The sequence below is a fragment of the Camelus ferus genome, chromosome 2 (genome assembly GCF_009834535.1).
Source record: "Camelus ferus isolate YT-003-E chromosome 2, BCGSAC_Cfer_1.0, whole genome shotgun sequence".
Lineage (NCBI taxonomy): Eukaryota > Metazoa > Chordata > Mammalia > Artiodactyla > Camelidae > Camelus > Camelus ferus.
The window spans coordinates 40,574,255-40,593,363 of record NC_045697.1 but is presented as its reverse complement, the minus strand read 5'-3'; the positions used below and the strand labels follow the sequence as shown (position 1 = coordinate 40,593,363).

The following is a 19,109-nucleotide window of genomic DNA, read 5'->3' as shown; positions in this document are numbered from 1 at the left end:
ATGTATTTGGAACTCAGCTCTGATTTATCTTTGTGCTATTTTACTTTGCCTTATCCCCCTTTCCCCTTTTCATGTTTCTCCTTTGTATTTTTCTTCCTTCTGGATTCAAACCCTTGAATTTTTTTCTTCCTTTGATAAGTGGACCTGTTAGAAATCATTAAATTATCCAACAGAATTTTACCTAGTGCAATAAAATCAGTTCAAATTACACTGTATGTCTTTTCAGTTACCTTTGCTTCAAATGGTCCTTGAGCAACAAATTCAAAGAGCAGTGTGATCTAGAATCTCTATGCCTGTCTAGTATTTAAGCCAAATTGTTAATACCTTTGTGGTCATGGGCAATATGAGTCACAGAATTTGCAGCTGAACTGAGTAATTGGTTCTAGACAAGGAACTCCAACTTCTAAAGTATGTCAGTTACACAGAAATAGGCTTAAAGACTGATTACTGAGAAAATAACTTCATCTCCTTGGTTGGGATTAGAGTAATGTCTTTATCACAAACAACCCACAATTAAAAATTGTGACTACCAAGAATATTAGAGTGCTTTTACAATATATCCAGGGCAGCTATACACATGGGAGCCTTAACTAATAGAAAAATTTAAGGTTCTAAAACTTTCTATTATTAAATAATATTTTTATTTCAAAACAAATTATTTTCAAGTAAAAAATTTTTAGTGAATATTTAGGTAGTGTCCTTAGATCAAAATCACTTTTCACTATTCCAAAACATTTAAAATATTTAGAAGACATTAAAGATAGCAATTTAGGTCTAAGTAATGCCTCCAAAATTAATTTCACTGTTCCCAACAAATGTACAGTTACAAACTTGGTTTTTAATTAGTTAGGACCTTTCATGACATTTCTTTGCAGGTATACAGAAAAACATTCTGAATTTTGGAATAATTCCTAAAGTTATTTCCCTAGTTGGGAGAAATTATAAATAATGCTTCATTATATTTTGATTAATCAAATTTATCTTAATTATCTAGACATGGCATGGTGTGATGTAGTCTGGTTAAGAACAAATGACTCGAACTAAGAGTGTAAACACAATTTTGAAGTTAATCAGAGAAGATTATTCTGATAGAAAACAAACTGTCATTTAAGTGTCCTTCAGATAAAATTCCTAGGGGCCTATTCTCTCAGTGATTATAGATAAGGCTCTTAACAACAAAAAATTTTTTATTATTTGAAAAAAAATTAAGACAATTGCATTAATATCTTCTATCAGGAAAATATGTGAAAAACCATTTTATTTTCTTTTAAATATTGTAAGTAGGGTAAACTGGGTGACAGGTTCTTTTATTGCTTTGCTTCAGACCTTGGAAAACTCTATTTTGATATCTTTTATATTTTTGCAATTTCACTTATACTGTATTAATAGTTACCAAAGAAGAGCTCAAAGAGAAACACAGATTTTCTTTTCTGACACATCTTGCTATCAACTTACGCTAGTAGTATTCATACCTGACCACATTGGACATCAGGACACTTCAGGGCTCTCCACTGTCTGTTAACTTTATATTCTCTTTAAAAACATGAAACGTGTAGTGATTTTGCAGGGTCTCGCTCTCCCCTGACACACATGTACACCAGCACAAAAGCTAAAATTAGTTGTATCAAGCAGGGCATAATCATCCACATTTTTAATTGAATTGATTTGATTGAACTTAATTGAGCAATTGAATTCAAAAATTTTTCTGTTTAAACTTACATTATGGCAAAGGACATTTATGAGCAACTGCCATTTTAACAACTGAGTATTTATTTCCCATAGGAAAAGTCACCTCCAAGCACACTCATACTTTTTTTTTTTTTTAAGCGGTAGGGTCCAGGAAGCACAACTATAACTTGATATGAAGTGTGAGCCCTGGGCTGGTCTTTCACATACAATTGTTTAAGTAAATGACTGGAAACAAATAGGCATTTGGATTTTTATGGACTTTTATTAGGATATTAAGATATTGAAAATAATATACATCAACAACAAAGAACATTATTTCACTTTTTTGAAGTGCACATAATATGGACAAAATGAACCTACTTTTTTTGAGTTTTATCATTTTTAAGTATCACATAATTGGATGCAGAGAGTGATGAGTTAAACTCTTGTTCACAAACAGTGTATGTATGGTATTTTGCATATATTGACTTTACTTAATTTTAGAGTTTTATTTTCAGAGTTAATGTTAAATGCCTGGTGCATATACTGTTATCAAGCAGTGACTCTCATTGTCTTCTCAGACATGCAAGCATTTTGCTAAATATAAATCTACAAATATTATGGCTGCATATACTTCAGAAGTGATAAGAACAGGGGAGGATGCTGGGAAGTTTGCGTTCTTTCAAATCTTAATTCAAAACAGGAGATTTTCATCTATGTCTTCTGTGAAAAACAAAAACAAAATACAATTTTAGAAAGTAACCAGAGTAGTAATATAAACAAACAGTGTTAGAGCTGGGGGGTCAGAGAAGCCATCAGTAAGGCCGTATTGGTGGTTCTCAATCCTGGTTATGCATCAACATCACCCATGAAACTTTAAAAAATATGTATCCTTGGGTCTCATTCCTGGCCTCCTGAATCTGCATCCCCAGGGGTGGGCCAGTGGCATGTATACATTTAGAAGGCTCTGCAGGTAGTTCTTATGTAGGTTAAGAACCACTAATAGAGGTGGTTGAGGGGAGGCCCAGCCAAGAAGAGCTAAGTACATTAATCTATAAGGGTTGCTAAAAAAAATCCAAATAAACAGAAGTATGATGCTAGTTAAATCAAAGTTCCAATCAAGTAATTGTAAAAGAACTTAATGCCACACCTGTGGAAGAAGACAGCGTCCTCTCAGGGATATAAGACCACTCCTTACCACCATGGCCCACTTCACTCAATAATTGTTAAACAGATGCTTAAAGCAGATTAATCTGAAGCACACTCAACTACTACCCTGTCTGGGATACCACGTAATTTTCCTGGCCGATGTAAGTCTTCATCTTGCCCCAAAAGTGGGAAAAATTACAGACTTTTTGGTAACTTTGACTTTGGGTAACTTTCTTTTGAGCACTGGCTTCATTTGTAAGGTAGGGCTAATAGTCTTGCTCCTTATAAATTTACTTATATTCACACTCCTATTTTTTTGTCTTTTTTCTGTTCTTCACATGAGAGATGTCCCTCCTGTTGACTTTGAGGTGAATCCTCTGCCTGTGCCCAGGATCTCTTCTCATCTTTTCAGAATTCTCCCCTATTTTCTTCTTTTTCTTGTTTTATGTCCTCAATCTTTCCTTTTTTATTTTTACTGGACCCTTCCCCTTAATGTTTAAATATGCTGCATTTCCAGCCTTGAAACAGTGCCTAGCACTATGTAGCCCATCAGTAAAGATTTGATGAGTGAATGAATGAGTAAGTGAACGAATGAGAGCTCGAGCCTTCTTTATTCTCAAAAATGCTTCCCCGGGCTCTGTGTCCCTCTCTAGCTCCTGCCTGCCTTCAGACATTCACTCTTTAGCCTTTCTTATCTCCTGTTCTTTCTCAGTGTCTGGCTTGCATCTCTATCATTCTACCAAAACTCTCTCACCAAGGCCACCGAGGATATCCTTATTCCTACGTACAGCAAATATTCCCCATCTTTCACTTGACATCTCAGCATCACTTAGCACTGTGTGCTCTTCCTCCTCTTTGAAACACCTCCTTAGACATGGCACATCCTATTTTCTTTTTCCTTTCAGGAGACTTTTCACTCTTTTCTGGTGAACTGCTTCTTCCTTCTCTATCCATTGTTCTTGGTGTTCAACCCAAGACCCTTTTCCATGTAACTCAGCCCATCTTCCTCAGGGAATTAATTCCTCTTCCCTAGTATCAGTTACTTTCTGTATGCTAATCTCCAAATATGTATTTAATCTCCAAATATGTATTTAAATTCCCAAACTCTGTCTTGAAAAGCACAACCACACATTCTTCTATCAACTGTACACTGTTACCCAAGTACTTCAAAATTCCGTGTGTTCCAAACAGAATTTGTCATTTCCTCCCAAACCTGCTTCTGTTCTTTTATTTTCCATCTCTGGAAGGTACCTCTACTTATGCTGCCTGGCCTGAGCGAGGAACCTAGGCGTGGTACTTCTCTTGCTCTCAGTCTCTCAACTGTCTGCTTCCTGTCCCAACATATTTCCTATCAAACACTGTCTTCTTATTTCTCCATGCTATACATCTTGAATATGTTTATATTCTCAAATATATCTATAGGTTGCTTTTTAAAAAATGTATTTGAGTATGTTTACTTTTCTTTTTCCCCATTATAACTACCCTAATTCATGTTCTCATCAACTCTGTCTGGATTTACTACAGCTTTTCTCTGGCTTATGCACAATGTAATCAAAAGAATCTTTATTAGATACAAATCGAGTGAAATCACTCCCCTATTTAAAACACTTGGTTATCCTCCAGTACTCTGAGGATAGTATCTCTAAGTGGCTTAGCAGGATCTGCTTGTTGTGACTCGTTTCCACTATTAGTCTCACTTGGAAGGTTTTCCTAAGATTAACGTGGATATATGTCAACACATGGTATGTCATACGTAATAAATAAATGAGACTTTCACCTCTTAATTGAACCCCATTTTTACACACAAGGAAAATGAGATTTGCTGAGGTTAAGTGGCATGCCCTAGTTCACATTAGCTAGTTAATGACAGAGCTGGGATATTTCAGCACATCTGGAGATGCAAAGGAAGTTAAAATTCAGGACCCCACTGGCTAAAATTTATCTTATCCTGTGGATTTCTCAGTCCTGAGAGAATGAAGAGTATGCTTACAAATAGACATTATTACTATTATTTTTTTTCTTTTCCTAGCTGAATCTCAAGGCAGTAACTTGTTTACATGTTCTGATTGAATACTTAATATCCGCTTTATTGGCTTACTCTGTGATAATTCTTTCCCTTCTTCAAAATAGCGTAATCATGGCCAAACCACAGTGAACAAACAAGATCATTAGGAGTTTTGTGAGTTACTGAACTTCAAGCCCTTCCTACTCCTCCCAGTCACCCAGCACAGGGCTTGAGTGAGCCCACATGCTGAAGAGCTGCCAGAAGCCTCAAATGGAACAGCGAAGCGCAACTGGTTTCCTCAAATGGCCTCTGTTTAAATTTGCCTTTGGGTCACTCCTTTATAATCATGCGCCATATAAAAGAGCATACATAAATATGTCCTGTCCCAGCTAAGTTTTCCTCTTGATAATGGTGGAGGGAAGGGGACAGGGTGGCTGTGCTTGGGTACATTTTGTCTTTTTAATATGGGACCTGGAAAAAACAGTGTTAGTCACTTTTAGGGATACATTTGGATTTGTAAGTACTGTGCTTAATAGAGTAGATTTAAGAAAGGAAATTAACATTTGCATGGGTCAGGGTCTTAAAAGCATGTTAATTTCCTATCGATGTTAATAGGATGGAGACAGCATGTGGTTGCCAGCCGCCACAATGGCCCCCAGTGATCCCCACCTCCTGTGGTCTCCTCCCATATTGTAGCAGAGTCAGACTGAGTCACCAACAGAAAATGGCAGAAGTACCTCACTTCTGATATGAGATTCTAAAAGACATTGTGGCTTCTTTCTTGGACTCTCTCTTTTAAGTCTCTCTCTGGTACCAGATACCATGTTATTAGCAACCCGTGGGAAAGGGCTGAAGCCTCCTGCCATGTAAGTGAGCTCAGAGCAGATTCTAAGCAGTCCCATCCAGGTAATCTACTGGATTCCTGATCCTCAGAAACTGAGAGAGATTTTAAGATTCTAAGCTTTAGTGTAATTTGTTGCACAGAAACAGACAACTAATACACAGAACTAGGTGCTTACAAAAATATTCATTCTTTGCTCGTTTCATTTGTGCTTATTTCACAGAGTGATATTGTAGAGGAAAGGGACCTTTTCTGCTTCTCTGTTTATCAATAAATAACTGAATCCTGATACTCCAGCTTTTTTTTTCCAATTTCAAGACATTGTACATATGCATGAAGAATATTTTTAAAGTGAAGGTCACACAAGTTACCTCTTTGGGGGGAATTCTGATTGTTGATGAATTTATTTTTTGGCTGCATATTCATCCTACATGTATGTATGCTGTAAACATATGTATGAAACCTCTGCTTTGGAGAATTGATGTTCACTGTTGCTTTATATTCTGCAGTTTTGATTGCTCATTTTTTGAACATCTTTCAAATCTCGATTATTAAAAACATGCTCATAGAAGTCAACTGTAACTTAGGAAAAGCAAAGGAAGTAGATTAAGACATAACCTAGCAAAACAAATTCTCAATTTAAATTCCTTCACTGTAGGAGAAATTTAAATTTTTCTTTCTTTCTTTCTTTCTTTCTTTCTTTCTTTCTTTCTTTCTTTCTTTCTTTCTTTCTGTCTGTCTGTCTGTCACTGAAGATGCAGGAATGGGTCACTTTTGGGTTAAAGGAATAACTTCCGGGCATAACTGGTGAAAATCTTTAATGTGCTAGTGCTAATAATGTGCTAATAAATTCTGAGATTCTTTTGGCATCTCCTATTGTCAGAATCAGGCTTTCTGTTTTACTCTTCACACTTTAGCCCAATACCCAGGTTAAGGAAGGATATAAAACCCTTCCTTCTTTAGAAGGGTAGCCTTTTGGGATTTGGCACAGCTCTCTGGATTCACATCACTTTCTTAGGCTTAGACAACTGCTGAGACCTCAGTGCAGTTATTCCTTAAATGTTTACTCTTGCTACCCTTTGAAAACAGTATCATAAAGGAGGTAAGAACCTTGCAGTGACAGCAGTTCTCCCTGAGACGCTGCCACCTTGTGGTCTCTTGGTCTCTAGGTCTCTAGTTTGCACACACAGCAGGACCTCTCTGTGAGGACTGCGGGGCTTATGGCTTGTCTGGAGAAGAGGACACCCCTCTCCCTGGACTGATAATGAATTTACCTTCTTTAATTTCAAAGCAGAGGCCCCACTCCTTCAGGGTGATGTGCTTATCCTTGTTGGGGTCACATTCTTCAAAGAAGCGCGTTATGCAGTGTTCCATGGGCACCAGAGATGCGCGCAAAGGAGCGAGCTCAGAGTGTGTCAAGACTCTGCAATGAGATAAATGGCAGCCTATTAACTGAGTAGCTTATGTATAAAAAGTTAACTCAGGATCAGCAAGGGCATTTTTCTTCCACAAGGTTGCTGAAGATGGCAAATAACTAATACAATCATGAGAAGCTGCAAATGAAATAAACTATTTATGGGTAAGATAGACAGCTTTTGGGGTGTCAGTTCACAAGGTTTCCTTCTTCACTAGGAACTGTCCTCCCTCCACTCTAAATTTATAGGGGTGAACCCAGCAATCACATGAGTACAACCTGGCTCTTACACCAGCCACACCTGATTGTTCCAGATGTAGGCACTTGACCCAAGTGGGGCCAATCAGATTGTCTTGAAGGAGATAAGAGTTGAAAGGAGAAAGAAGGAGAAAGAGTTGAAAGAGTCTTTGTGGGAGGCTGGACTCTAACATGTAAACTTGGGAGCTGTGGCGTGGCCATATTCTGTTATTTTCAAAGCAGCTTTGTGTTTAGACACCTAACCATATTTGTTTGTCATTGTTGTGTTCTGAAATGGAACTGGGAAATCTCCTAAACCTGTTTTTAAAAATTTTCTGTATAAATAACTGGACATGATATCAGGGAGATGACATAGTAATGACAAGGTGAAAGTTTTTACCTGTCCCTAGGATGTTGGTCAAGTTCACTAAACTGCCAGTGCACAGGATACACATACATGTGGTAGTTTTTCTTAAAGTCTCTTAAAAGAAGGTCAATGGAATGGTCCCCAGCCAAGAGTCTCTTTTCATCCAGGTAAATTTTCTTGACCTGAGATTCGGAAGGGAGAAGATCAATAGAGAATCAGGCAAGTGTAATGGAATTGTCACTTGCTAAACTTTACTTGAGGAGTAATCCTAACATGACAGAGGAAAACAAGCCCAGAATGTTATTTGAAAACAAATTACACTCCTTGTCGGCACTGCAGCCTTTCTTACTTCTACATGGAATAATAGCTAATATTTTTTTAAAAACCTGTGGTTTTCAGAAGAAATATAAATCTTTTTTGATCTTTTAACAAAGTAATATTCATCACATTTCTTAAAATATACTATGAGGTTTTAATGAAAAGGGCTGAACTGACCCAGACAAAATTGTTTATTAGTGAAAAGTCCTGCTCTCTCCCCATTGGCGTACTCTATTTCTTAATCCTGTATGGATTTCTTTCCAGTGCCTGCTTAGTCTCAGATTAGCCCTGGTGTGACACTGTTTGGCACCTCCATTGAAATTTCCCTGTTTTGTACCTAATGCTCTCAAGGCTGTCTGTGACGATGCATTGTTAAAGAGAAAAGACAGAAATTTGGGGGGGCAATGCTTATAAAACTCATAGCTTGTGACATTACCCATTATTTCAACGAGTAATTGGAAGCAATCAGAACAGAACTTCTGCTTGTTCCTATGAACTCACCTACCAATTTCCCTCCTTGTTAATATGGGAACTTGATAGGTAGGTAGGACTCTTGAACTCACATTCCTCTCCACTTGCCACCCCGTTTCACTCTTTGCCTTTTCAGCAAAATGCTTCCACATCTTTCCTCCTATTCTCTTTTGAACCCTGTTCACTCAGGCTTTTCTCTTCCCCATTCTGCAGAAACAGCTCCTGTCAAGGTCAGCTATGAGTGCCACATGCCAAATCAGTGGCTAACTCTCAGTCCACACCTTAACAACTTGTAAACAGTGTTTGACACAGTTAATACACGCCCTCCTGTTTTATTTTTGTATAGCATGTTTCATCCCACCTGACATAACTTATACATGTATTTGTATAAATGTTTACTTGCATATATTTACATATTTGCATACATGTATATAGAAATATATGTGGTCTCTTTGCCTAGAATTTAAGCTCAGGAAGGCAGAGATTTTTGTTTGGTTCATTGCTATATTCCTAGCACATAAATCAATTTTAGGTACCTGGGATGCACTGAATAACTATCTGATAAGTGAATTTTCTCTGGGAACTTCTGGATGCAATATTCTGCATTTTTAAATCCTAATATATTACTGACACTTTTCGTAATGGATTTCCCATATATCATAAATCTGTATCTGGCCTATGAAGGCAAAAATGTTCTTTAGATTTAAATAATATGTCTGGGCCCATGGTGGATGGTATATAGCTCAATGGTAGAGTGTGTGCTTAGCATGCACGAGGTCCTGGGTTCAATCCCCAGTAACTCCATTAAACAAACAAACAAACAAACCTAATTACCACCCATATTTATGTATCTGGGCCTGAACATATAAATGCTGAATTGAGGTTCATTTTGCTCAGTAGAGCCTGCTCTAGGTATATGTTCAAGAGCCCTTGCTCAGGGCATACCCTTTGTGTAGGAATGGGGTGGTTTGTCTGTGTCCCAAACCTTGTGACATGAATGATGACCACTAGTATTCTGTTAATCCATATGTGTTACCCAGATGTATTACTTATATGCAGAGAGAGGAACCCCACCTCCAACCCCCTGCCCCTTGAAACCTTTTTCCTTAGGCCTGAAGACAGATGCTTAGGCAGCTGACCATGGATAACTTACTTTATTTCTCTGCTTCTCATTTAGATATCCAGCGTGTTCAGGGTTAGGCTCATAAAGCTGCATAAGGATATTCTTGAGCCAGTCTCTCATCCTTAGAGGAAACTGGGTCACTTCAAAATCTGTGCAAACAGGAATAGCTGTTCCAAGAGAAAGCAAATTGATTTTAATTTTGGGGTGTTACTCTTGTCCCATGAAAGTCCTCATAAACAGGATGCCTAACAGTTTCCAGTAACTAACAGCCCCTCCAACACAACAGGGTTCCTTAACCCGGGTGGCACAACAGAATTTCCAGGAGTATTTTAAAAATGCCAGATGCCAGCTTCCATTCAAAGAAATAATGATTTGATTGGTCTAGGGTGGAGCCTCGGCATCAGGATGTTTTAATAGTTCCAGAAGTGCAGCTAGGGCTGAGTTTGATGTGCAGGTAGGGCTGAGAACCACTGCTCTAGAATCAGAGAGTTGGAATTCAGAGGTGGAGGTTACAAGAGCTATTTATTACGGGAAAAGAGAAAAAAGACAGAAATTAGCTTATACCATGGTAAGAATGTTAAATCTCAGTGGCTTAAAGGAACAAAAGATTATTACCATTTTTTCAGGCTTTTTGAGATATAATTGACATACAACACCATGAGTTTAAGGTGTGCAGCATAATGACTTAAGTATACTGTGTAATGATTACTACAGTAAGTTTAGTTGACATTCATCACCTTACATAGTTACTTTCATTTTTTACCCCTTGTGGTGAGAACTTTTTAGCAACTTGCAAATATACCATACAGCAGTGTTGACTATAGCCGTCACGTTGTACGTCACGTCAAACGTTTATTTCTCCATCCTGCTACATGTCCAATGCAAGATGGCAGGAGGGCTCTGCTCATCGCAGTCTCTTTGGTGCTTAGGATGGTGGAGATGCCACAGGCTCAACACCATCTCAACATGAGGTGAAGGGAGCATGGAGAGCCACACACCAGCTCTTAAATGCTTCTGCCCAGAACTCACATGGATGATTTTTGCTCAGATTTCAATGGACAGAGCAACTCATATGGCCACGTCTAACACCAAGGAGGCTGAGATGTTGGGTCTTTTTTGTGTGTCAGGAAAGAGAGGAGACGTTAGTGAGCACTGCTAATGTGGAGAATCACTTAGCGACCAGGAAATCCAAACACAATTGAGAATATCCTGGGAAAGGAAGATGATTTTTAAAAATTCTGAAAGAATATGTTGTCATCAAAACTTCTTGGTGGAGGCGTAACTTGAGAAGAGGACAACTAATTTTACAAAATTCCAATGACTCATCTCAGTTACTGAGTGGGTACCATTATCACACTGGTTTTGAACCCTGGCTGACCATTAGGGTTGCCTAGGTTACTTTAAAAACAAATGAGAAAACAATGCTGAGGTTCCAACCTAGTCCAATTAAATCAGAATCTCTTATAGTTAAAGCCTGAAAATTATTCTTCTAATTAAAAAAATGTCTCCCCAGTTATTTTAATGTGCAGCCTGGATTCAGAACTACCTTTAGCTTTTTTTTGTTATTGTTTGTATATATATGAGTGTATATATATATATATATATATATATATATATATATATACTATATATATATATATTATTATACATTATATTATATTATATAATATATATATTATTCAGATTCACTGAAAACCCTTTCAGCAACAGTGGTTGGCAGTAGTGATGGACTTTTACATTTGCAGGCTCCAAAATAATCCAATTGCAGTTGGTGCCCCTTTTTGGTCCCCTCCAGTCTGCACTTGGTAGCAAAGAGATGACAGGAGCTGGCATAGGTCTGATTGTCAGTGCCACAAACCTAGGAAAGACAAGAATGAAAAAAAGCTCAAGTCTATGAATGTTCATTGGGAAAACACTCTGCTCCTTAAAGGCTGTTTGACGAACTGCCGTGCCAAAGATGTGGTCGGGTAGGTAGGGCCATTAAAATCCTAACTGTCCCACTTGGCACGAAAGTATCAACTCAATTATACCAATGGTGATGACAGTTTAGCTCTAGATAAACTCAGTAGAATAAAAATTGCAGATGTTCCAAGGTTAAAATGAGTTTTAATTTGAATTCTACGTCAATGCCATTGTTGTTTTAGCGTGCAGTTGAAATTCTTGTTTTGTTGGCATTTGTTTCTATTGACTATTACTTAAATATTAGATGATAACCTGGGAAATTATTATTTTTTAAACAAAGATTTCAATTGCAAATGACTTTCATTCAAATCACTAACTGTTTGGTGTCCCTTAAAGACCATTTTGTAGAATGCTTACTTGGTCAAGGAGTTTTGTAGGAGGACAAGTCACTGGATCTTGGCAAACACAGTGGGGTTTTCCCTGTTGATCAGCCTTGCAGATGTGTCCTCTTTTACACTGGAAGCTCATGCAAGAATCTGACAGAAAAGTTTGGACAGGAAACATGGACAAAGATAAATTTAGTATGTAAACTCAAATTCATCCTGGCAATTAGTTCCATTTTCATTAATGAAAAAAAAATTGGGAAAATGTTAGGCGTCTTTTTAATGGATGTGTTAATTTTTAGGTGGGACTCTTTGACATCAGACCGTTTTACACAAAAGTCTGGATTTCTGTGCAGTTTGCATTATGGATTTAAAAAGAACAAACAGCTCTAAGCTTGGCCTGCCTGTAGTAGTCATAGTCTGATGTTTATAGTGCAATGCTGTGCAAGTTGGCCCAAAGTTAATTAAATAAGCCACAAGAATTTTATTGGTTGAAGTTCAAAATTTTATGATTGAGAATTAGGTCTCAAGTAAATATGGGATCTAAATTCAGTGGTAAATTATGGATTTGAGAGTAAATAAGGTAGAATTAATTATTCTTCTTAGATGCAGAAGAGAAAAAGAATTCTAGTGTTTGCAGTAATGCTGCAACTGGATCTCCAGTTTGTAAACACAGTTACCAGAGTTGTATATCAAAAGCACGCAAGAGAATGTCAACAATTTATGGGAGCATTTCCTTGGGGAGTGGCAGGGAGAGGGAAAATTCTGTGCAGTAGCCACAAATAAAGAGATAGGGATAGCCCAACATGGCCGATTCCATCTCTTCCTTGACATCCTCACAGACAGCTTGCTTAGCTGGCACTCACCAACACCATGCATCCTCATGTTGCCTTCAGTTGAACTGTCATCTTCATTCAGTGAGCTCTCTACTTTCTTGGCCTTTATAATAACAAGAGCAGAAGTTGAAGTCTATTTAGGGGAAAGCCATTACATAATTTACATTTCCACTGCACACCCTTTCACAGAGCTTTTCATACCCAAATCATTTCAATCTCAGGAGACACCAGCCACAAATGTAGAAGTAGACATAACCCTTTGAGAACAGGAGCCGTTTTTATCTTTATCAACTGGATTCAGTGCTATATCTCTAGGGATTACCCAATAGAAGTTGGAACTAACACTAAGAAGCAAAGTTGGAACCTCCCCTTTGGGTTTGGGAAAGCAGTAGAAATGTAATTTTACCGTGGGATTCTGTAGTTAAGACATGATTACATCACTAATCTCTGTGGAGCTGTTAGGAAAGTTTTCTTATCAGGTTTCTATAGTGTCAGAAAACTCCTACCTTAGCTTGGCAGCAGAGTTTTTAGGAACTGAAGTTACGATTGAACTTGCCCACAAAAAGCTATGTCAAGTGCTCCTGGTGGGTGGCTGCCAGGATTTTGCATGAAAGCTCCAGATGACTAAACAACCGAATAAAAATATGCTTCTTCCCTTCCCCAACCCTGCTGCCATTTCTTGGTGATCATTTTGGTGTGTGTTTCCTTAATAAAGTTGTAGCTGAAGTCTTTGTTCTTTGCCTTTTTGGCTAAATCAATAAACATTGCTGTATCTTTTATTATGTTAGAGGTATTTTGCTAGACATTGGTGATTCAACTTGACTGTGACCTGGAACCTGCTCTCAAGGCATTAGAGCAGCAGTTGTCATGTCTTTCATCTCTCATATCTGTCAGAATTTACCATTCCAGTTAGCGCCAGTTACTTTCAACTGCCAGTATCAGCATCTCTGTGCCTGGAAAGCTGTGGCAATCTATCTGGCCTGCTCTTTTAACAGGCAGACTGGAAGTGCTGAGAAATTAACACCCCTCATGGTAATTCTCAGCTTGTATAAAAGCCATCGCTCCCTCACTCTCTAAATGGCATGATTCAGAGGAATGTATTTTACATGGCTTTAATGATGTACCTTTGATTAGCTTCCTTTCCTTCCTGTGTCCCTTCTCCACTTCTCTTTGTTCTCTGAACTTCTCAAACTACACTAAAGTCCAGGGTGTGCTTCTAGGGGAACCCAAATAAAACAGGCATTTCCCCCCAGTGATGGAGATGGAGATGCAGAGAAAAATAATTACAACATATTGGAATAATGTACTGATAGAGATAAGCACAAGAGATTGCAAGAGCACAGAGAAAGGTCATGGCTATTTTTTTGATAAAACACTTTATCAGACAATCACTATAAATAATCTTACCCCTTGGTTTTCTACAGGTGCACTGGTATCCACATTCTCATTCTCATGTGCTTTTTCTCTTTGCTCCTCATATTTGATGTGGTAATAATTGGATTGAGCTCTTTCATTCTCCAGGAAGGCCTCGCTTGGGGTGAAGTAGTCATCACTTGCATTGTGTCTGGGGCCATCATCGCCATCACCATCAGCCCCGTGATTTCTGGGCATGATGTTACCATCATCAGTAGGCTCCACCAGCAAAGGCTCAAAAAGAGTCTTTTTACCCGTCTCCTCATGGTTGCTGTTAACTTCAAGGCCAGGCTTTCCTTCTTGGCTCTGCCATTCTGTATCTTGATCGTGTTTATTGATTTTTGACACAGTTTCCTCTTCCATTTCTGCATTGGAGTTTTCCTCCTCTTGTTCTTGGTTACCCTGCTCAAATTCATCTTTCTGCACCTTGCTTACTTGAGTTGGTTGATTGGACTCTTCCAAAATATCATCAGATTGGGTAATGTCTTCTTTCTGCTTGCTGTCAGGATGCTCCTTGGGAACTTCTCTCTCCCTTTCTTGGTTATCCTTGTGGGTACCAACTTCACCTGGCTCTTTTTCGCCTTCCTCTTCTCCATTTGGAATATTTGGATCCTGCTCTTCCCTTCCTTGATCATTTAGGTCTTGGCTATGTTTGCTGCTCCTGTTGAACTGAGGATGTGAGTCATTTGTAGTTTGTTGTTGGTTTTCCTCTGTCTTTGTGATGCTTTCTTGTTGGTTAGAATCTACAATGGAGCTAATGTCATGACCAAGGAAATCAGTGATCTCTGGGAGTGTTTCCTTTTCAGGCTCACTCATATCTTCCTTTAGGTCCAGTGTACCTTCAGTTGTTGCATACTCCAAATTCGCTGGTAAGTCACTTTCACTTTCCTCTTGATCCTGTAATCCCAGGTTTTGGCCATGACTCGGGTCTTGATCTGCTAACTGATCATAGTTTTCTTCCTCTGACTTTAGTATTGAAGATTTTTCAGGCTAAAAAGAAAAAAAGCTTATTATTGAAACAAATGATAATGTGATATCTGTATCATATTTATAATTCATAAGCCAAAATTCAATATTCATTATTCTTTTTCTTCACATTATATCTTGTAAACTTAATTTATGATGTTCTTCACATTCAATAGCTATAAGTTTAACCTGAATTTGAACTTTGTGAAATGGAACAATTATGCAGCACCTCAGCCCAAGGAAAAATCATTAATTGTCACAGATCTTCTAGTGATAGGAGGCAGTTGATGAGATCATATCTTAAAAAAAAAATTCAACTTACAGTGAATGAGGTAGTCTCTTTGACCATGCTTTAAAATTGAGACCTTTGGAGACTTAACCAATTTTATTAGTACAACCATGTGACTTGTACCTTATGGTTGGGATGGTCTTCTATGGATACTGCAGTTTCCTTTTCATTTTCTGCATCTTCAGCCTTTACAGTGGGAACTGCAGTGCGCTCAGCTGTTACCAGCATTTCAGTCTTTTGGAAGGAATTCAAGGAATCAGCAGTTGGGTTGGAATGATCAGATAGGAACCTTGCTTGTGTCTGAAAAAAATTAAAAACTGGTTTGTGTTATTCATGTCTAGATGTTAATGTTTAAAATTTCTAGTTACTCTCTTGTCATCATTGTTAGCAGTAATATGCTTCATTCGTATCATCAACTAAAAGATATTTTCTAGAAGTTTAAAGGGAACAAGCAAATATTCAGAATATAATCTTAAGTGAAAACGAAATCCAAATCATGATTAGGAAAATGTTACATATGCAGAGATTGTGAGGAAATAGAGCAAAAATGATTTCAGTAATAGCAACCTTTGATTTTTAAATTATTTTCTTTTTTTTAACTTTTAAAAAGTATTTATACTTTATAATTTTGAAAAATGTTGTTTAGTAGAAAGTTGAAATTAAATTAACCATAGGATTTAGTGTTGTACATTTTCTTAACTTTTAAGTACTCATTGATAATTAGCAGAAAAAGTTACAGACTTTTTACTCAGTATTTGTGTACTTTCCTAACATTATTGGTCTTATATTCATCAAGAAATCATGTCATACAAATAATTCAATCTAGAACTAATTCAAAAACTATGTGGAAAAAAAAAAACCTGTGTGAAACAGACACCAAATGTAGGAGGGGTGAACAGCTAGGGAGTGTCATTTCCTCTAGAGGAATGGCTCTATGTCTAGCAAGATTGGAGGCATACATGAAGAGCTGGGCAGTGATGCATGATGGAGAAATTGAACAACTGGACTTAGAGATAAAGGGCCTCCCTTTAAGTCTTGTCTGCTGTTTACTGTCTTTCGGTGGTTTGACAAATTGTTAATCTCTACTCCCTCATCTCTCGAGGTGAAGTGAGCAGAAATATCAAGATAAAGCTATGTGTATAAAGCATTTCGTGAATTTTACGGGGGACCCAAATGAAAAATTACTCTAGCTAGTAGTAATATACAGTGGTAATAATAGGAACTGTCTGATACCTTAGGCAGGTATTCATCACAGATCTTTATTAGAGAGATTCTGTGGACACTCAGATGTCAGACAGGTCCAAGTGTAAGTCTAAAACTCAGATTCTATTTGGATGGACTCATCTTTACTCCATTAGCAGGTCCTGTAGGGCTGATTATATAATATAAAGAAAGCCATGGAATATAGCATTTATTCTAGATGTAGATTTGCTCTCTTGCTTCTTATTACCTTTTCAACTAAAAGGAATACTATTTGAAAACTTTTCCAAAGAAGCCATTTTAAAGAGGAAAATGGAGAAAGAACGGTGGCCAGCTTGGCAAGTTGCTGGCAGGGGCCCAATGGAGGACAACAGTGGAGGAGATTTTAGGCTTATTAGTGGAGAACTGCTCCCCCTCCCTGTGCCGTTCCTCCTCCCCCACTCCCCCTCAGCAAGCTGGAAGAAATGCATAAAAAACATAGCAGCTTATCTTTGTTCAGAAATTTTCAGAAAGTGAAGTTCTCTTTCATCATTATGTCCACAGGTATATTTTGTAACAACATACTCTCTGGAAATCTGTGTGGAATCTCCTAACTACACAGAATCCATTTACTTCTGGAGAATTCAGGCAGGAGGGGAAAATGACACAAGCTTGTTAATAGGTAAATCCTTTGAGAAGTTACTTTGCTTTTTAGCATTTGATGGGGTCTGTATGAGAACAGATTGTCCTAAAAAGGAAACATCTGGAACTTGTCTGTATGCAAGCATGTCATTCAAACATTTGGTTCAAAGACACTTTGATGACTGTTTACATGGTAGCAACAGCTGCAAGGGTAAAACACATTTTCAGGAGAAAACAATGGTTCTGTGGGAACTTACGTGCTGAACATAATTTCTTCCACTTTTTTAATTTCAGAGGACAATGTATAATTCCAGCTGGAGTAGCTCCTCACTACTTAAGCATGATTCTTAGCGGTGGTCATGAATTCTGTTTTCCAAGAACTGCTTGGGCTGGGTGGCATGGTGTTAGTCTTTGCTGACACAGCTGTTAACCAGAAGCTAGCTACCAGCTATCCAAAAAGTAGGACAGAATTGTAGATGCAGTAGAGAGGGAGGGAGAGAAAGGACAAGAGATAAATTGCTCTTTCTGTTTGAAGGAGGTTGATTTCTCCATTTGGTGAAAAGGAAAAAATTGGCATCAATCCTTTAGTTTGATTAAGGATGATATGGATCATTTGGGAGATAGCCAAATGATCATCCAAACCATAGTTTCATTAAACAAACAAAAAGTCAGTTTTCATGTATTTTGAGGCTGCTGACATAGTTTCAAATGATCCAATTTGCTGATTTATTGCTGTGTGAATGGCAGGGCCAGTTATATCTGACTGTGAAGAAAAGAATGTTCTAGTCCTGTCTGCTTTCAGCATGTTTGCTTGGACAGATCCCCAAGGATGAGTTAGGAGTCAGTTTATGGTTACCATACCATTTCCTGTCCCTGAACTATTGGTTCCTGTTTTCATTGCAGACTCAGAATTTCTCAGCCAGTATGTATTGATCTTGAAGAAAATGCAACTGGAGAATGTGGGTATTTGCCCCAAATTTCTCATACTAATGTGATGAGCTTCCATCAGAGAATTTATTTCTTCCTGTTCTCTTTGCTATTTGGGCATGTTTCCTGGATAATAAACTGATAGTCAACACTTTCCGCTGCATTTTTAATTGTATCTTACAGAACCTGATAGTTCTGAAAGAAATGTACTTTTAAAAAGTCACATTTCATTTTTTTCTAGTCATTCATTCCCTGCTTGGGAAAAAATAATATGATTAAAATAAAAAAGAGAATTTCAAATCACTTTATAAGAACTTTTTAAATGGAGGATTTCTAAACTAAATGTCAGGAGGGAGAGATGTAGTAACAGAAGAAAGGATACTTACCGGGATTGCAGCTACAGTTCCCAACATGTATAGGAAAAAAGCCACGGTCTTCATCTTTCTAGACCTGTAAACCAAGAAGATAATTAGCAGTGGTGGTTAAAAGTTTTCTCATGAAAGATGAAAAGATACTCTCCTGAGATTGACAGTGTCCTCTGTTTTTAAGAGGGATTGTTGTCTTTGTGGACTAACACATCTGAAAAGACAGATTTATGACACTTTTTACCCGATTGTGTCCCTGTGAGAATACCTCTTTGATTTTTTGGCCCAGCTGTGTTTGGTAGAACTTGTCTGTTGATGACTATGTTTCCTTGGATAGAGGCTGTATACAGATCTTGGGTCTGAAGATTTGTGAGTGTTCACAGTGAAGGGGAAAGTCATGGAGTGAAGTAATACAGTGTGTCAGGTTTGGATAAAACAAACTTCCTCTCTGGTGTTGAAGAAACTCATATACCCAATACAGATTTTGGGGAATGAGACATCAGACTGCCCTATAGGGGCCATCCATGTTCATCTAATTTAGAGGTCTCACTTTGGCAATCTGTGACTTGGTAGTGGCCTGCAGGTGGGTTCTATTTGGCAGGCACTGTGTGTTT

At 37.9% G+C, this 19,109-nt stretch overlaps 1 protein-coding gene across 2 annotated transcripts in view; it reads right to left on the bottom strand.

Annotated features, from left to right (window-relative positions):
- Window positions 1–1,931: 1,931 nt before the first annotated feature.
- SPARCL1 (SPARC like 1) overlaps window positions 1,932–19,109 on the bottom strand; it is a 42,788-nt gene continuing 25,610 nt past the window's right edge. For both annotated transcript variants that reach the window (XM_032498438.1, XM_006193603.3), the window contains 10 exons: window positions 18,517–18,580; window positions 15,506–15,682; window positions 14,122–15,117; window positions 12,745–12,817; window positions 11,913–12,031; window positions 11,331–11,451; window positions 9,624–9,760; window positions 7,715–7,863; window positions 6,938–7,086; window positions 1,932–2,391 (listed from right to left, as the gene is read on the bottom strand). In XM_032498438.1, the coding sequence (XP_032354329.1) occupies window positions 2,363–2,391; window positions 6,938–7,086; window positions 7,715–7,863; window positions 9,624–9,760; window positions 11,331–11,451; window positions 11,913–12,031; window positions 12,745–12,817; window positions 14,122–15,117; window positions 15,506–15,682; window positions 18,517–18,580 (2,014 nt within the window). In that variant the 3' untranslated portion in view covers window positions 1,932–2,362. The remainder of the gene's footprint in view (window positions 2,392–6,937; window positions 7,087–7,714; window positions 7,864–9,623; window positions 9,761–11,330; window positions 11,452–11,912; window positions 12,032–12,744; window positions 12,818–14,121; window positions 15,118–15,505; window positions 15,683–18,516; window positions 18,581–19,109) is intronic.